The sequence below is a fragment of the Gymnoscopelus braueri genome (assembly GCF_963280865.1).
Source record: "Gymnoscopelus braueri genome assembly, chromosome: 15".
Lineage (NCBI taxonomy): Eukaryota > Metazoa > Chordata > Actinopteri > Myctophiformes > Myctophidae > Gymnoscopelus > Gymnoscopelus braueri.
Window position 1 is genome coordinate 13,207,858 of NC_137620.1, and position 16,339 is coordinate 13,224,196.

General features: G+C 41.8%; 1 protein-coding gene across 1 annotated transcript in view; it reads left to right on the forward strand.

The window, feature by feature from the left end:
• LOC308102093 (RAS guanyl-releasing protein 2-like) overlaps positions 1–16,339 on the forward strand; it is a 75,619-nt gene that overhangs the window by 21,465 nt on the left and 37,815 nt on the right. The window contains exons 2-6 of the mRNA XM_080451693.1: positions 4,663–4,819; positions 5,624–5,726; positions 6,490–6,546; positions 7,181–7,312; positions 10,155–10,305. Of these exons, the coding sequence (XP_080307819.1) occupies positions 4,750–4,819; positions 5,624–5,726; positions 6,490–6,546; positions 7,181–7,312; positions 10,155–10,305 (513 nt within the window). The 5' untranslated portion in view covers positions 4,663–4,749. The remainder of the gene's footprint in view (positions 1–4,662; positions 4,820–5,623; positions 5,727–6,489; positions 6,547–7,180; positions 7,313–10,154; positions 10,306–16,339) is intronic.

Consider the following 16,339-nt stretch of genomic DNA (forward strand, 5'->3'; position numbering starts at 1 on the left):
TCTCTCTCTCTCTCTCTCTCTCTCTCTCTCTTTGTTATGACCGTCTGATGCTTAGAGCTTAACTCCCTTGATCTATCCTCTCTTTTCTCCACTGCGGAACTCTCTCTGTGTGTGTGTGTGTGTGTGTGTGTGTGTGTGTGTGTGTGTGTGTGTGTGTGTGTGTGTGTGTGTGTGTGTGTGTGTGTGTGTGTGTGTGGTTGCGTGTGTGCGTGTGCATGTGTGTATGTTTGTGTGTTTATGTGAGGCAGCTTGTGCATAGCCTGTAATTGAGTGTGTCCGCCCACCACTCTGCAGTGTATCCAGGAAAGGCAAATAAAAAAAACGCGCACGCACGCACGCACACAAACACACGCACACACGCACACACACACACGCACGCACACACACACACACACACACACACACACACACACACACACACACACACACACACACACACACACACACACAGACACACACACACACACACAGACACACATTCTGCTGCAGTGCCTTCACCCATTCACATGAATTCACATTGTCACAGAAAGCCCTTTTTTTTCGTAGCAAGCGAGACACCCCTACTTCAGTCACACAAAAGGAGAACAAGCACAGTGGAACACATCTGCATGAAACAGACAGATGCACGAACAAGTCCCACAAGTACACGCACGCACACACACACACACACACACACACACACACACATACACACACACACGCACACGCACACACCCTTTTACACTCTTCCGAAACACTCAATCGACCACATTTAAAACCCATTAGTGGATGCAGCAGCATGTAGGGTTAATGTGCATTTGTTGGATTAAGCGTGCGAATGCTCTTAATAAGGTATAAAACCCCCGGCATCGTCTTTTTTGCGGCGCGTCAGCAATGAACATTGATTACCAATGACCCTGCCAATTATCTCTCGATTTGTCACCAGATCATCAATCCAATGCAAGCGGTATGAAAAGACTGTCTGATTCAGTCCATTTCACCTCTCCATGCACTACACTATAGGAGGCTTTCTTGTTTACAAACATTACTGGGGGCTGTGCGGCGTGTGCGCGTTCGGGGGCAAACACGCATCGACTGTTCTAATCAGCTGTGCATGATTAGAGTCAACTGGAGCAGCGAGCTGCAGTGCTTGATCACATGACCTCAATTACAAATCTGAATATGTATAAATAAATGCCCCCCCCCCCCCCCCTAGCGCAGAGGCTTAGATTAAGGCTGCAAGTGCAACCATCGATTATTGTGTTGTTGTTTATGATTATTGTCGATTATTCTCTCAGTTACTTTTTTTTATTAACCCTGAAACGTGTTTTTTGGATCATTATTTTGGTGTCATATATGTCAACGAATTGATGCAAAACAATTGTAATTGATTATTTTTTTCGATCAATGAAACACTGTTCATACACTGTTCCCTGTTTTATACTTTGCCCTACAACGGTATCGCACAATTGCAAAACCTGAAATGTATTTAAAATAAATAAATACTATTACTACTACTACTACTACGACTACTGATAATAATAATCCCCCCCCCCCCCAAAAAAACGATATTTTATTAAACTTGTGCCCTGATTCTCAATGAGAGAATGATTGTCTGTGTGTGTGTGTGTGTGTGTGTGTGTGTGTGTGTGTGTGTGTGTGTGTGTGCGTGCGTGCGTGCGTGCGTGCGTGCGTGCGTGCGTGCGTGCATACGCACGTGGCAGAGCATACGGTATGGCTGTGGTTGCCATGGTTCCCCCCGCTTACTTCGTAAATCACCAAGTAACACACCTATTATGTTTTTCTTATCTTAATCCCTCCTCGTTGAAGTAAGATGACACGTGTCCAAATATAACGCTCGTACGTCTCTTGAAATACGCTGCGCCAGTGCACTTTGAAGAGTGCCAACGCGGTCGAGGTATTACTGTATTTCAGGAAGAGATTAATCCATTGAGGTTTCCTTTTTGAAGAAGCCTTTAATCAAAACATATCTCTGTCTACAGTACTGGTATCATTGAGTTCATCCACCATTGTACTGTACTTTCTCTCTCATCTCTCTCTTTCTCTCTCTCTCTCTGTTGCGAAAGCCCTTTAATATCACAGTGGAGTGCCAATTGATAACACCCTCAAGTAGGCATGCACCAGCTGAGGTTCGTGATAATCAATCAATTAGAACAGGTGTGCTGCCCCAGAGGTAAAAAAAAAAATCCTCATACTGACTTTCCACGGTAAGAAGGAGGAAGTTCTATAATGGAATCTCCAGATCTCCATATCCAAACCTGTCCCTTTGGTGATAAACCACACACACCTACTAACTGTCATGTGCCTGTGCTACTGCACTGCTGCATTCCCTGCTGTAAGTAAACGTTTAAACTGTAAGCCTGCATCCAAGCGTTTTGTGTGGACACACCAAGGTGAACACTATACAGTCCTTCCCTTTATGACCCACATTTTACACTGTCTGTCTCTCTGTCTCTCTGTCTCTCTGTCTGTCTGTCTCTCTCACTCACTCACTCACTCACTCACTCACACATTACAATTGCAGTCATCATCAAAGGCAAACTCAGAGTGGAAATACATTTCCTGCCTTATATTATCGGCTTTGCTCTATAATTTCAACTATTTCTTCCTGCTCTATGAATGAACATGAACAGCGATTGCTGCTAACAAATGGATCATCGGGATTTTTAAGATGTTCACATCGACGGAATCTGTGCAACTACAAATGGTTCCTCTAAATTCTGAACCTGCTATCGTCAGCCTCTGTCTACCATGGAATAATAACGGTGTGCTTGAAACTAACTATGGAGTTAGAACAACACTGCATGTTTGTTGAAGATATTTGTTGTACTCTGCCTTTATTGGACAGTACAGTTGAGAATGACAGGAAATAGGGAGAGAGAGAGACAGGGAGTGACAAACAGCAAACATATACCTGTTTCGGATAGCCGAAAAGTATAAAATATAGGGCTTAAGTGGGGGACCCCCTGGAACCCCCTTGAGGACCGCCAATAATGAATCCGTGTGAGCAAGAAACGGAGACGGCCACAAATGATAAATGACAGGAATAAATTACCCACTTGAACCCTCTGGACTTAATAAACTGGACCTGCGTTGGCACTGTACTTAGACCGCTTTTTGTCTGTGTACACCAAATATCTTCGCCAAAAATAGCAGATCTACAGTACAAGTTCACAACCCGTCACAACATGAAGGGTTGTGAGCTTGTAGATCGGCTATTTTTGGCTAATGTTCAAGTAGTTAATGCAAAATATATGGTTGCGCAGTGCACTGGATTCCCGGGCCCTTGCTGATACTGGATCAAAACATGATGACCCTCCACCACAGAAAAAAGCTACGCCATGACACCTGACAACCTCTGACAATCCAAATGTGGAAGACTACACTATTAGTGGGTAGAAAGAGGACTAAAACACGCTGCTTCCCTGAAGCAACAACAGGTCAGTGACACCAGTGGAAAAAAAACATCAAACACCGTCCGAGCATCCAAAATGTGATCAAACGATCGTGCGCTCGCCGTGGGAGTGATAATATGATATTCACAAAGAACAATCAGAAGAAGAACTGCTAAAATAGTACCAAAAAACGGCCATGAATGAAGACACTACAAAGACCCTCAGAACATCAGCAAGAGTATACCTAGCTCCATGCAGGAAGGACACGATGGCACAACAACAAGGACGTCAGCCTCAGCCCCGGCGTGACGACCGCGATGACGCACCGCTGACCTGGGATGGCCTTCCACATGCAGACACACACTCTCAGCCCTGGTCTCTTCCTATGCGACATTATTCTTGTTCCCTCCTGTGACCCTGAATGGAACTTTAGTATAAAGCCTGGCATCAAACCTTAACTCCACCTGCCCGCTCCGCTCACCCTCCCCCCACCCCCCTCTGTCCTTGTGCTACCGAGTTCAGAAGCGCGACGGCATAAACAGCAACAGACTGACTACAGCTTCGATCAGTCAGAGAGACAGGAAAAAAGGGGGGGGGGAGTTGCCACTATGCACTCAGAAAAGTTTAGCTGCACAGGTTGACCTTCAAAGACGGTCATGAATATTATTATTATTAACACATCCTTTGAAACTGGAGTTTTTCCTGATGCCTTCAGAACTGTTGTTGCGAAACCTCTTGTTCCGTACACTGTATAAATAAAGAGACCAAAACAGTCACTGTGACTGAAAAGAGTCGAGTTTTAAATTCCTTCTACTTGTTTATAAAATTCTCAACGGGGTTAGGGCGTCCTACATCATGTCACGAAACCCTTAGATCCTCTACTGCAGAGGTTCTCAAAGTGGGGTCCGGGGACCCCCAGGGGTCCTCAAGGGGATTCCAGGATTCTTGTTTGCTTCCTATTAAATCCATGTTCCCTGTTGTTTTATCTCTTTATTGTAACATAGTTTGATCTGACTGTTTTTATGAAAGGTGTTAGACAAATATAGCGTGTTACTATTATTATTGCTGTTAAGTATTTGCCGCTGATCCTATAATTTTTTTTCAACCATTATGTGCAGAATAGAATGAGAAATAACTGACTATATATACTGTTAAGTCATTCTGACTGACTTGCAGTCCCTCTGAATTTCATTCGTGCCATCTCCACGCTCCTCTAACGGGTCTTTGATCCTTTCATTTTCATCTCTCTTTTTCTTTCATTATACAGCAGATCCTCTGAGGTGGAAAAGGAGTGCCAGAGATAGACCTAAAAGCAGCGAGAAAATAGAGAACAAGAGCGCAGCGGAAAGGAACGATGGAGCCTGTATCGTCAGAACAATCAGCCACAGTGGATGAGCTGGTGGAGGCCTGCATTCAAGCATTCGGTTTGTAATATCAGCCTTTTCCCCCTTTTCTACGCTTGATTCAATCTATAAAGATGTACGATTATAGATTGAATGGCGGACCATTTTCCAGACAAAAACTGCAATTTTTCAAAGTCCGGCAAACTAAACGGAGTCTGACTATATACTCTGGTGGATGTTAAGCTCTATTGTGCTCAGTGCTGAGGTTGAGGGGACATGGTGTACCTTCCTGGTCGTGACAAGTGGTGTAAAGTAACTAAGTACATTTACTCAAGTACTGTACTCAAGTAAAATTTTGAGGTATTTTTTTACTTTACTGGATTTCCAATTTTCAGTACTTTTACTTCCACTCAACAATACATCTCAGAGGCAAATGTTATACTTTTACTCCGCTACAATTTTTTGAAAACTTTAGTTACCAACTACTTTGTAGATTTTGGTTTGTATTACGAAAACATACATTACCCACTTCAGCCCTCTGTACATTAAGTCCATTTGAAAATAGCCGATCTACAAGCTCACAATGCGTCGCGATGCGACGCATTGTGAGCTTGTAGATCTGCTATTTTCAAAAGATTTTTATACATTTTATGAATTTGAAAACTTGTGAAATGGGACATTCTGCATAACAAGTACTTCCTACTTTTGGTACTTTAAGTACATTTTCATACCAATACTTTTGTACTTTTACTCAAGTAAATTTTGAATTCCAGACTTTTACTTGTAACAGAGTATTTCTACATTCCAGTATGGATACTTTTACTTAATACAAAAATTACTTTTTCCACCACCGGTTGTGACCGAGGTGATTTCTTTCTATTTCAGATGAAAAGGGAGCTTTGAAGGATGACTCTACAGTGCGCATGTTCCTCATGATGCACCCATGGTACATCCCCTCCACAGACATGGCTAAGAAACTTGTTCTCAAGTATCCTTCACCATATTACCGACCGGATATGGATTCAATAGATTCAATGTCATGCCGTATATTATTTAACATATTCAAACCGGGCGGATTTTAGCTATATATAGCACATTGGTTGGCTATTCAAAACTAGCAGATATACAAGCTCATAGCCCGTCACTTCGTGCCACGCTATGAGCTTGTAGATCTGCTATTTTTGAAACATTTTGAATATTTGTGCAAATCTTTGAATATATATATTTTTTAAAGTGAACTTTTTTTTTTAACACTTTAAAAAAACATGTATAGTGTATAGTGGAGATAGACAGGAAACAGGGAGAGAGAGATGGGGAGAGACATGCAGCAAAGATTGTCGGGAACGGGACTCGAACCCGCGATGCGCTGTCAGGCTACATTGGAGCCTAAGTGCCCGAACCGCTGGCTTAGCGGTCCGGGCCTAAAGGAAACATTTTGAACTCAAATCGTTGCTTCTGGGGGTCCCTGGAACAACATATTTTGAGATAGGGGTGGGCGGCCATCATTTTGGGGGTCCTTGACATGAGGACCACTATAGCAACATACATTTTTCAGAAAACTGGCCTCATGCAGGTCTTAATGTTAGTGTATATTTATTCAGTAGTTGTGTGTTGGCCAATGTGTGCCTTTCCAAAAGATACTTTCATTCTAACCCATGAAAATACGCTTAATCTAAATATCTGAATCTGAAGATCTTAGTCTGAAAGGGGGACTCAAACAGTGCTGGTTGTGTACCTTGACTCTGGATTAGATCTCAGGCGGAGAGCTGCACTGCCGAGCTCAGGACAAGGATCTGTCATCTCATCAAGTGAGCGACCGTTTCTCTTGTGCCAAATGTGTCACTTTGCTGTATACAGTATATCCCTCTTTCATCTTTCTGCACACCCATTCACTCTCACACAACTTTCTTGCCTTTGTACTTGTCCTTTCTCTTTCTCCCTTTCCCTCCTGTATTATTCCTTTCCTCCTAGGAATTTAATAACTCCTTTCAGTGTCTTTCTCTCTGACATTTCTCTTCCCCTTGTTTTTCTTCGATCTTTCTCAATTTCTTTTTGCATCATTTGACCTTTTTAAAAAGACCTTTTTAATACCTCAAAAGAAAAAAAGACCATTACGAATCAGCAAAATATACTATAAAACTAGTCAAACATTGGCCAAATTGTCAAATAATATAAGAAAGGCAAACATTTAGAAAATAGCAGATCTACAAGCTCACAACGCCTCGTGTTGCGAGGCGTTGTGAGCTTGAAGATCTTCACAGTATTTATCTGTGGAACCGAGTCAAACTAGAAGTAATGCCTCAACTCCTGCAATTCCAAGTGCTTGCCAGGGTGGGGGGTCCCCAGTTCAAATATGATTCTTTTGGGGGGTCTGAAAAGGTTGAGAACCACTGGTTTACCACACCCCTTTGATCATGAGTTTCTCTCTCCTTGTATCTCTAGATATTGGATCTCAGAGTTCCCGGCAGAGTTCAACCTGAACCCGGACTTGGCGGAGCAGATCAAAGACCTCAAAGACCTCTTGACCACCGAGGGCAACGAGAGCCAGAGTCAGCTCATCGATATTGACAGCGTGTGAGTCAATAGATTCTCTTCTCCAAGATATTTATGTGCATTAGGGGTGTGCCGATACACTAATTTCACGAAACGATACGATACGATATTGGGCTCACAACTTCGATACGATTTCGATACGATACGATACGCACTTTTTTATTATGAAAATATATGGGGGAGAAAAAAAGCAAATGCAAACAAATAATTCTGTTTTTGCATTACTCAGACATGCAAACTTAGGGCAATAGTGTGACACCTGACCCGAAAAAAAACAACATGTTGTCATCCTTTTCACCTCGGGGCTGTTTGCATGCCTGATTATTATTATTGTGTAAAAAATCAAAACGATATTTTTTTTCCCCAAAACGATACATATCGTCACGAAAACGTATCGCGATATATCGCGGGACGATATATCGGCACACCCCTAATGTGCGTGTGTGTGCATGCGTGCATGTATGCGTGTGCACGTGGACGGCACCAATGAATGAGCCCTCTGTGTTTGAAGGGTCTGCTTCTATCTGTGTATCCCTTTATGCACCATTCTCAGGCCTTGAATGACCGTTCTATGCGAGGTCAGTGACCTTTCCTATTCCCATAAAGGTCATTTCTTGGTGACCCGGGGTTCCCTAGTGTCCTATAAGGGGATGCCTTTGGGGAGCAAATTCCTGACTCACTGTAACCAAAGCATCTGCAAAGGCAGCAGCGTGGATACGGGAAGTTTCAGTTAGTGCACTGCAGTACAACAGCCTACTGACTTGTAATAAGTGATTGCAATTTAGACTATAGCTAAATATTGGTGGGGAAAAAACACTTTTGATACTTTGGTGTGATGCTGTAGTATGATCAAATAGGATATTAATTTTATTTTATTTTATTAAATTTATGAAAAATACAAAAAGTTAGAATATGTAGATCAACAATAATACAGTATTTGTACATAATCTGTCAAAAAGAGAAAACACAAAAAGATCTTATTTCCATTGTGTGTGTGTGTGTGTGTGTGTGTGTGTGTGTGTGTGTGTGTGTGTGTGTGTGTGTGTGTGTGTGTGTGTGTGTGTGTGTGTGTACGCGCGTGTGTGTGTGTGTGTGTGTGTGTGTGGGAGGGGGGTAGCTGAGACGTACAGAAAAATATAATCCATAATAAGTAAATTCATACAATTTTAACTTACAAGACAAGTAAAATAGCAAAGAACAACAAGTGTACTGTAAAAGGAACCTACAACAACTCACCTGATTATAACTGCTGGCTGTGCAAGGGGCATTCTGCATTCTCTGTGATCACCGCAGTGCTACAGTGTTTATCCTGTCATACAGTGTCGGCCTCTGTGGAGACGCGCGCGCGTGTGTGTGTGTGTGTGGGAGGGGGGTAGCTGAGACGTACAGAAAAATATAATCCATAATAAGTAAATTCATACAATTTTAACTTACAAGACAAGTAAAATAGCAAAGAACAACAAGTGTACTGTAAAAGGAACCTACAACAACTCACCTGATTATAACTGCTGGCTGTGCAAGGGGCATTCTGCATTCTCTGTGATCACCGCAGTGCTACAGTGTTTATCCTGTCATACAGTGTCGGCCTCTGTGGAGACGACAACAAAGAATACTAATTCACTCTTATTAGACTTGCTTAATAGCTTCGGCCATATACAGTGTACATAAACACAAACCAAATGGTTTATGTTAATGGTTTATTTTTAGATTTGTTGTTCAGAGTGTCACAGAAGACAAGCCTGGGAAACATAATTTCTCCAAAGTGCAAAGTGATTTGCTTGTGAGGGAACAGCAGAGCTCCCTACTAATCTAACAGCTAATCTACAGTGCCTCAAACAGACCATCAATGGCATGATCTTGGGAGAAAATTACAATTTAAATTTAGTTTCTGACACTGGTCCTACATGGGAAGCATGGGAAGTTAAAGCCAGTTCATAATCCCATTTCGTAGTCATCAAATAAATTAGGAGGTCTGCAGGTCTGTACATTTATTTTGTCCGTGCGACGTACCTGTCTGTGTGAACTGTTCATGAGAAATGTCATGCCAATCTGCCCCCCCCCCCCCAATTAGCCTACCATGCAATATTCAAGTCTCTGCAAATAGATTCTTGCCGTAGGCTATATACTCAAATGAATGGAATCCAGTGGCTTCCTTGAAAAACAAACAAACCGCTGTATGCTTTGGCAAAGCGTTATTGGCAGTAATGTCAAAATATAATGAGCCATAGCCAATGGGCTAAACTTGCCTGAACACTAGTAATGTCCTTTATGTCAGTATTTTTTAACCAGTGGTCCAAGGACCACTAATGGCCCATCTATCATGTCAGATTTACAGGAGGTCCACGGGGAAATGTTTTAAAATATGCATGATTTGCATACATGCATTGAACCAATAGGCATATGTAGGGAAAAAGCAGGAAATGAAATTATGATTGTTAAGGGCTTTACGTGTACTTTTTTTCGTGTGTAGTGTCTCACACCAAAAATAGATCTACGAGCTCACAATGTGTTGCCCTGTGGCGTGTTGGGAGCCTGTAGATCGTCTTTTTTCGGTGCACAACACTGGAGTGCGACTAGCTATAAATCTGGCTTTCATATCCATATGTTAAATATTAATACAATATAATAATAATAAAATAGAAATTACTGTGATATGCCTTCTTTCATAGTAAATATTGTATGTGCATATTGTTATGGGGAGGTGGGGTGGAGAGGTCCTTGAGGACTGTTTGAAATATGCTAGTGAGCTAAATAAAAACGCTGAGAACCACTGCTTTGTCGACGTCGTGCTATGCATAGTCCTGTACTGGCTTATCCATTCAAACTCTATGGTTGTTAGTATAACGTTTACCGTCCCTCCTAGGCCATCGTACAAATGGAAACGCCAGGTGACCCAGCGCGTGCCGTCCGTGTCCAAGAAACGGAAGATGTCTCTGCTGTTCGACCACCTTGATTCCTGTGAGCTGGCGGAGCACCTCACCTATCTGGAGTACAAATCCTTCTGCAAGATACTGGTACGTTCAAACAATGTGGACAAACACTGGTATCTGAAAACTAGTACTCACATTTTGTACTTGAGTAAAAGTACCAATACCACAATGTAGAAATACAGCATTTACTTGAGCAAAAGCACAAAAGTAATCACATTAAAATATAAGTACTGAAAGTAAAAGTACTCGTTTTGCAGAATGTCCCATTGTACAAGTTTCCAAATGTATAAAAATGCTTTGAAAATAGTAGATCTACAAGCTCACAACACGTCGCTTTGCGACGCGTTGTGAGCTTGTAGATTGGCTATTTTCAAATTGCCTAAGTATACATAGGGCTGAAGTGGTTAATGCATGTTTTGTAATAATAATCAAATAATTGTAGTGGAGTAAAAGCACAATATTTGCATCTGAGATGTAGTGGAGTAGAAGTAAAAGTATTGAAAATTGGAAACACTCCAGTAAAATAAAGATTCCTCAAAAGTGTACTTAAGTACATTACTTGAGTACACTGCTGAATACTATTTGAACACTACTTGAATGTCTGGTGCGGCGGAGCCTTTAAGAGTATATACTGACTATAGGGTTCAGCAGGGCCAAGATTACACAAGTGTGTCGTGTGGGAGGAAATAAGTGAATTGGCATGATGACTGAATTGAAAGAAAAGAGGACACACACAATAAAAAAATCTCCGCTAGTTCCATATTTACTTCTTGGAAGTGTATTTAGTTGCTAAGCAACAACTCAAAAATCATCTTAATATAGCTTGCCTTCCTGGCGACATTAGCTTTTTGAACATTCTATCGGGACTCACTGAACTATTTGCCAGCTTTTGTTGAATTTAAGCACTGAAGCTTCCCACAGTACAGCTCTGATGACGGCGCACTCAGTGTGGAGGTTTAGCAGATGGTTGTATTTGTCGGCGTGTCCCGGTGGACACTCTCATTTACTTTCTGAAATTGTATTTCATTTTCCTCTTCCCTTCTTAAATTGATGTCTTGGCCAAGGTTTTCTCTGCAAAAGAGAAACCAGAGCTCAATGTGGCTCGGGGAGAAAAAAATATGTTTGAGTCCAGAAGAAAAGAAGACATTTTTGTGTTTGTTTGCTCACCGTTTAGCTAATTGGCCGTCTGACAGATTGCTTATCTGCATCATTACCTCACTCACTAATTAGTTGGATATAGCCTAGGAAGATCCTTGTCTGACTGCATGTGTCTGACACGGTTTCTTTATATTGTTTTTTTTTTTCTTTTTAATTTTTACCAGCTTGCAAAGCATGCTGGTCTAAGAAGAGACTGAGTCTAGTCAACACTTTCTCAACACTTTCTCAACACTTTTTCATCATTGGCTGTCCTGTAAGCCAATGGGGATACTTCCCATACTCTGAACGGGCGGTCTCATCCTCCCAAGCTATGGTACTAGACATAGACATATAAAGGTAGATGCCTCCTTCGGCTCTGAAGCGTTCGTATCTCGGGCGCGCTTCCTTGTTCTGCAGGGCTAGCCCATATAAGGCTTGGGCTAGCCTAGGGCTGGGCGATATGACCAAAATCTCATATCCCGATATAGCTAATTTTATATCCCGATACGATATACATCACGATATAGTACATTTTCGGTAAATTCAATTAATGAATAGTTCACATAAAATTGCAATGTGGAAATGCAGTTTGAAATGATATACTCAACAAATAAAGGTAGTAGGTAGAGATGCACCGATTGGAAAATCCTTGGCCGATACCGATTTCCGGTTTTACCGATACCGATATTCTATTTTCTAACTAGATTTTTTTTCAGGCTAAGTACAAGTACTTAATTTTGTGTATTTGCCAATACAGAGAACCAATAAGATTAAACCAGGAAAATAGCACTTATGCCATATCATAATAGTACAATATCCAAAATCACAGACGATATTAGTCTAATATCATGATATGGCTATAATATTGATGCCCTAACTATGCAACGAAAGTCATTACAAAAACAAGAAGATTTTTTAAAAGTACTACTGTAGCCTATATCATTTATTTTTTATTTTTTTATTTGTACCATTGCTGTTATGGCTGTTGCTGTTATAGAGAGCTGCATGATTTTGACAAAACTTATTATGGGTCCATATTGAGATCAGTTATTGAAATTATTATTTATTAAAAATGGTAATCTTTTTTAACTAACAAAATCTTATCTTAATGCAAAATTATTTTCTTATTTGAACTAAAAGCAAAAAGAAATAAATAAGGTTTTCCCATTCAGACACATAGCAGGACATGTCTGCATTTAATTATTTTCAAGGTGAGAAATTTACCTTATGTCACTCTAGTCCAGAGGTCTTCAACAGGGGGTCCGGGACCCCTAGGGGGTCCTCAGAGTTACTACAGGGGGGGACGCCAAATCTTTGTGTGATATGATATTTTTTTACATTAACCACTAGCATCCCATTTCTAAGGAGGACTAAAGCCAAAATAGCAGATCTACAAGCTTGTGATCTTGTAGATCTGCTATTTTTGGCAAAGAGGTAGGTGTAGAGGGGAAAAAAGAGCAGACCAAGTAAAAATGTCATACAATATAGAAGGGGGTCCCTGATTCATCTCTCTCAGCTCACCTTATGTCACTGTTTTGGCTTGTTTTAATCTCTGACTAAAAATGTTACACTACTCTGTTGCTCAGTGGACTTTGTTAAACTTTCAGACGAGTCTTAACGAGCTTTAATAGGCTACAGCTGGATAGATGAGAAGACGTCTGTATAGGCACATGAATTAAACCAGCGGTGTGGAATGGATGGCTGATATCATGATCACATCACAACGTCTTTTAGAGTTGTTGTTGGAAGCTGTTTACAGCATTAAGGACTTTTCAGATGGCGCCTAGTAATTTATTTGGAATAAGAGGCAACCCTGCAGGTATGAGGAATGAGCAGCTACTGTCTGTATGAGAGAAGTGCGCGCACACTCTCCGCATCGCATGCACACACACACACACACACACACACACACACACACACACACACACACACACACACACACACACACACACACACACACACACACACACACACACACACACACACACACACACACCAGACTGGTCCGTGTCGGTCTTTTTAAATCCAAACCACATCCATGTGACAGAAGTTCCCCCTCTTTTAGGTACAAGCTCCTCGGTTTGTGTTGGCTGGTCATCTTGTTGATCCTCTTGTTGTTGTTGCGAATTAGTACTGTTACCCTGGTCTGCTACGTCTTCCTCCATGGTTGTTTTGTTTATGCTTTAGCAGCGTGCCTCCCTGGGCATTCCGTATGTCGCGTCGGTGACGTAAATACTGCCGTAAAGCGTGTTTTGCGACATTTTGCGATATAAACGATAGAGCTTCCTATTAAACGATAGACATTTTCTACCGTCCAGACGATACATATCGACATATCGCCCAGCCCTAGGCTAGCCTTCCACTTCCTTCCGCTTCAGCAGGGCAAGCTGGAAACTTCCGTGTGCGTCACAGAAGGGGGCGTTCGGTAGGCCAATCAGAGGCAGGTGGGGCGGGTCTTTTCTTAAGAGGCAGCCGCGCAGCAACTAGTCAGTTAGACGCGCTGTGATTGGCCAGTAGTTAACGCGATGTGATTGGTCAGTAGTCAAACAGCCCTGCGGAAGAGCCTTGTATTGAGATACCAGTGGCTACAATGAACTGCAGAGGCCAATGAGGTATCTAGGTTTCTATATCTATGGTACTAGACACGCCTCTCGCCTCTATGGCAGTGTTGCCAGATTCTGCGAGACAAATCAGAGAAAACAGAAAGCAAGCTGGTATACATGACTGAGTCATGTCTTGTTTTTTAGAGTAGCCAATAATTTCTACCCCCTTTTTCTCCCCAATTTAGTCGTTATAAGGATAATTCCTTTTAACAGGTCGTTCATGAAAGTCCTTGCGGTCTTGTTTCCAATGAGAACCTGTGAGCAATTAGGGGTTAAGAGTCTTGCTCATAATTTCATTTCATCGACACATATGCTGGCCTGGCCTGGAATCGAACCTGGGGCAACCAGGGCCTCTGGCTCCCTAGGCGGGCTCACTAACCACTCAGCTATGGACGCCCCATTAAGCCCCCGTTATGCCAATTAATTCCTCATCTCACACATTTCTGTGTTGTCACTGCTGTTGCATCCTACTGACTCACCTGCCAGTGAGGAGCACCTACCGGGAAAACGACTCCTCCCGCCCAACACTCCCTGCTGACAGGTGCCGCCTCTGCCTGTAGGAGTACGTGCAATGACCAATATCACCCTCCCCGCCCGGCTTCCTTCCCTCGAACACGTGCCAATTGTGTTCGCAAAGACACCGATAAAGCCGGATGAACCACGTGGCGGTTTTGTTTAGTTTTTACAGCATTTTGGCAATATCTGTCATTTGTTAACACTATTTATACAATTTTAAACTGTGACTAAAAACTAGTAAACTAACAAGTAAAATTTGAAAAACTCAATGAATGGGTGGACTGACTGACTGACTGACTGACTGACTGACTGACTGACTGACTGACTGAGCAGCCAAAGAGTTAAAAAAAAAAGGCCTACATAATAGCTGTTACAGTTTAGCCAGAAATTAGAGAAATAGCAGTGGAGGGTAACTATTGAAAGCGCAATATAGTTATTGAATTTGAAAAGGAATTTGAAAAAGAGGAAAAAAAGTTGATTCTATTTTGTATGACCTTCCCCTCGACTCAAATTAAATATCAAACAGTATTATACTCTCCCTTGGACTACAGTTTTCCTCTACTGTACCCGTCACATACATTTCAAATGGTCCCTAATTCGTATATGAAATGATACTTTAGATTTCAAAGTGACACAAAAGGACCTCAAGAGAAATTGGCAGGCCCCAAGGCAGATGATCAAGAGGCCCTAAATCATATCAATAGAGACATTGTAGTGCCAAGGCTGCTGGTCTAGACCGGTAGGTTTTCAACCTTTTTCATATCAAGGTCCATTATTTATTGGGCATTTGAGCCACGGAACCACCATTTGATGAGATTTAGCCTCTCAGACTCAAGTCTTAGAATATTTTTGTTATCGTTGGATACGATTTTGTCCACAATTAGGAGAGATAACAGGCAAACGTTGATAAAAAGAACAATTCTTTAATAAGTAATGCAGATGTTTAACAATAACTTAACTCTTAAAATAAAATAAAATGAAACCAAATGGACCCGTAAGTTTCATTGTACGCTCTCAAGAGTTAAAGATCTATAAGGGTCCATTTGGTTTCCAACTCTCCATCATTTAGCTGGGGACCACCTGGAACCCCCTCAAGGACCACTGGTGGTCCCCGGACCACTGGTTGAAAACCACTGATCTAGACTACGGGCCCTCAGAAATAATATCAACAGAGACATTGCAGTTCCAATAAGGCAGATGGACTACTAGGGACTTTCATACATTGTGTTGCATTGTTGCCTCGTAAGCAGGCAGGCAGGCAACGAGGCCCTCAGAAAACATGCCATGTACATGTACCGCAACATAGAAAACATGCCATGTACATGTACCACAACATAGCTATAGCGAGCTAGGAAGGTCGAACGTGAAAGATTTTATTTTCTTATATTTTTTAATTTTTTCACGGAACCCGAGGCTTGTCCCGGCTCGACTAATTAGCATACATTTTGGGCCCGGCTTGGCCCGAAAACATCTGGTCGGGTTGGGTCGGGTCGGGTAGGGTCGGGTTCGGGCAGAATTTGATAACTCTACAACAGACCCATTCAGTAGGGTCTAATCCAGCCATTTCGGCCCTGATCATCTTGAAATTAAATAAGGTTGAGAACCACTATAATCTATACGTGTGTGTGTTTATCTGTCTGCACGGATTAAAGTTCTCAGTCTCAGTCACCATGACTGAATGTCATTTGGATTCAATAGAAGCCAGCATGTCTCTTCTATGGAAGCATGCCATGCGCCGAAAATAGGCTATCTACAAGCTTGTAGATAGCCTATTTTCGGTTATTCGTTATTTTAAGATTAAGTATGTCAAGTGGTCAATGTTCAATCTTCCCGAAAATCCTGATGATCTCAGATATTTCATA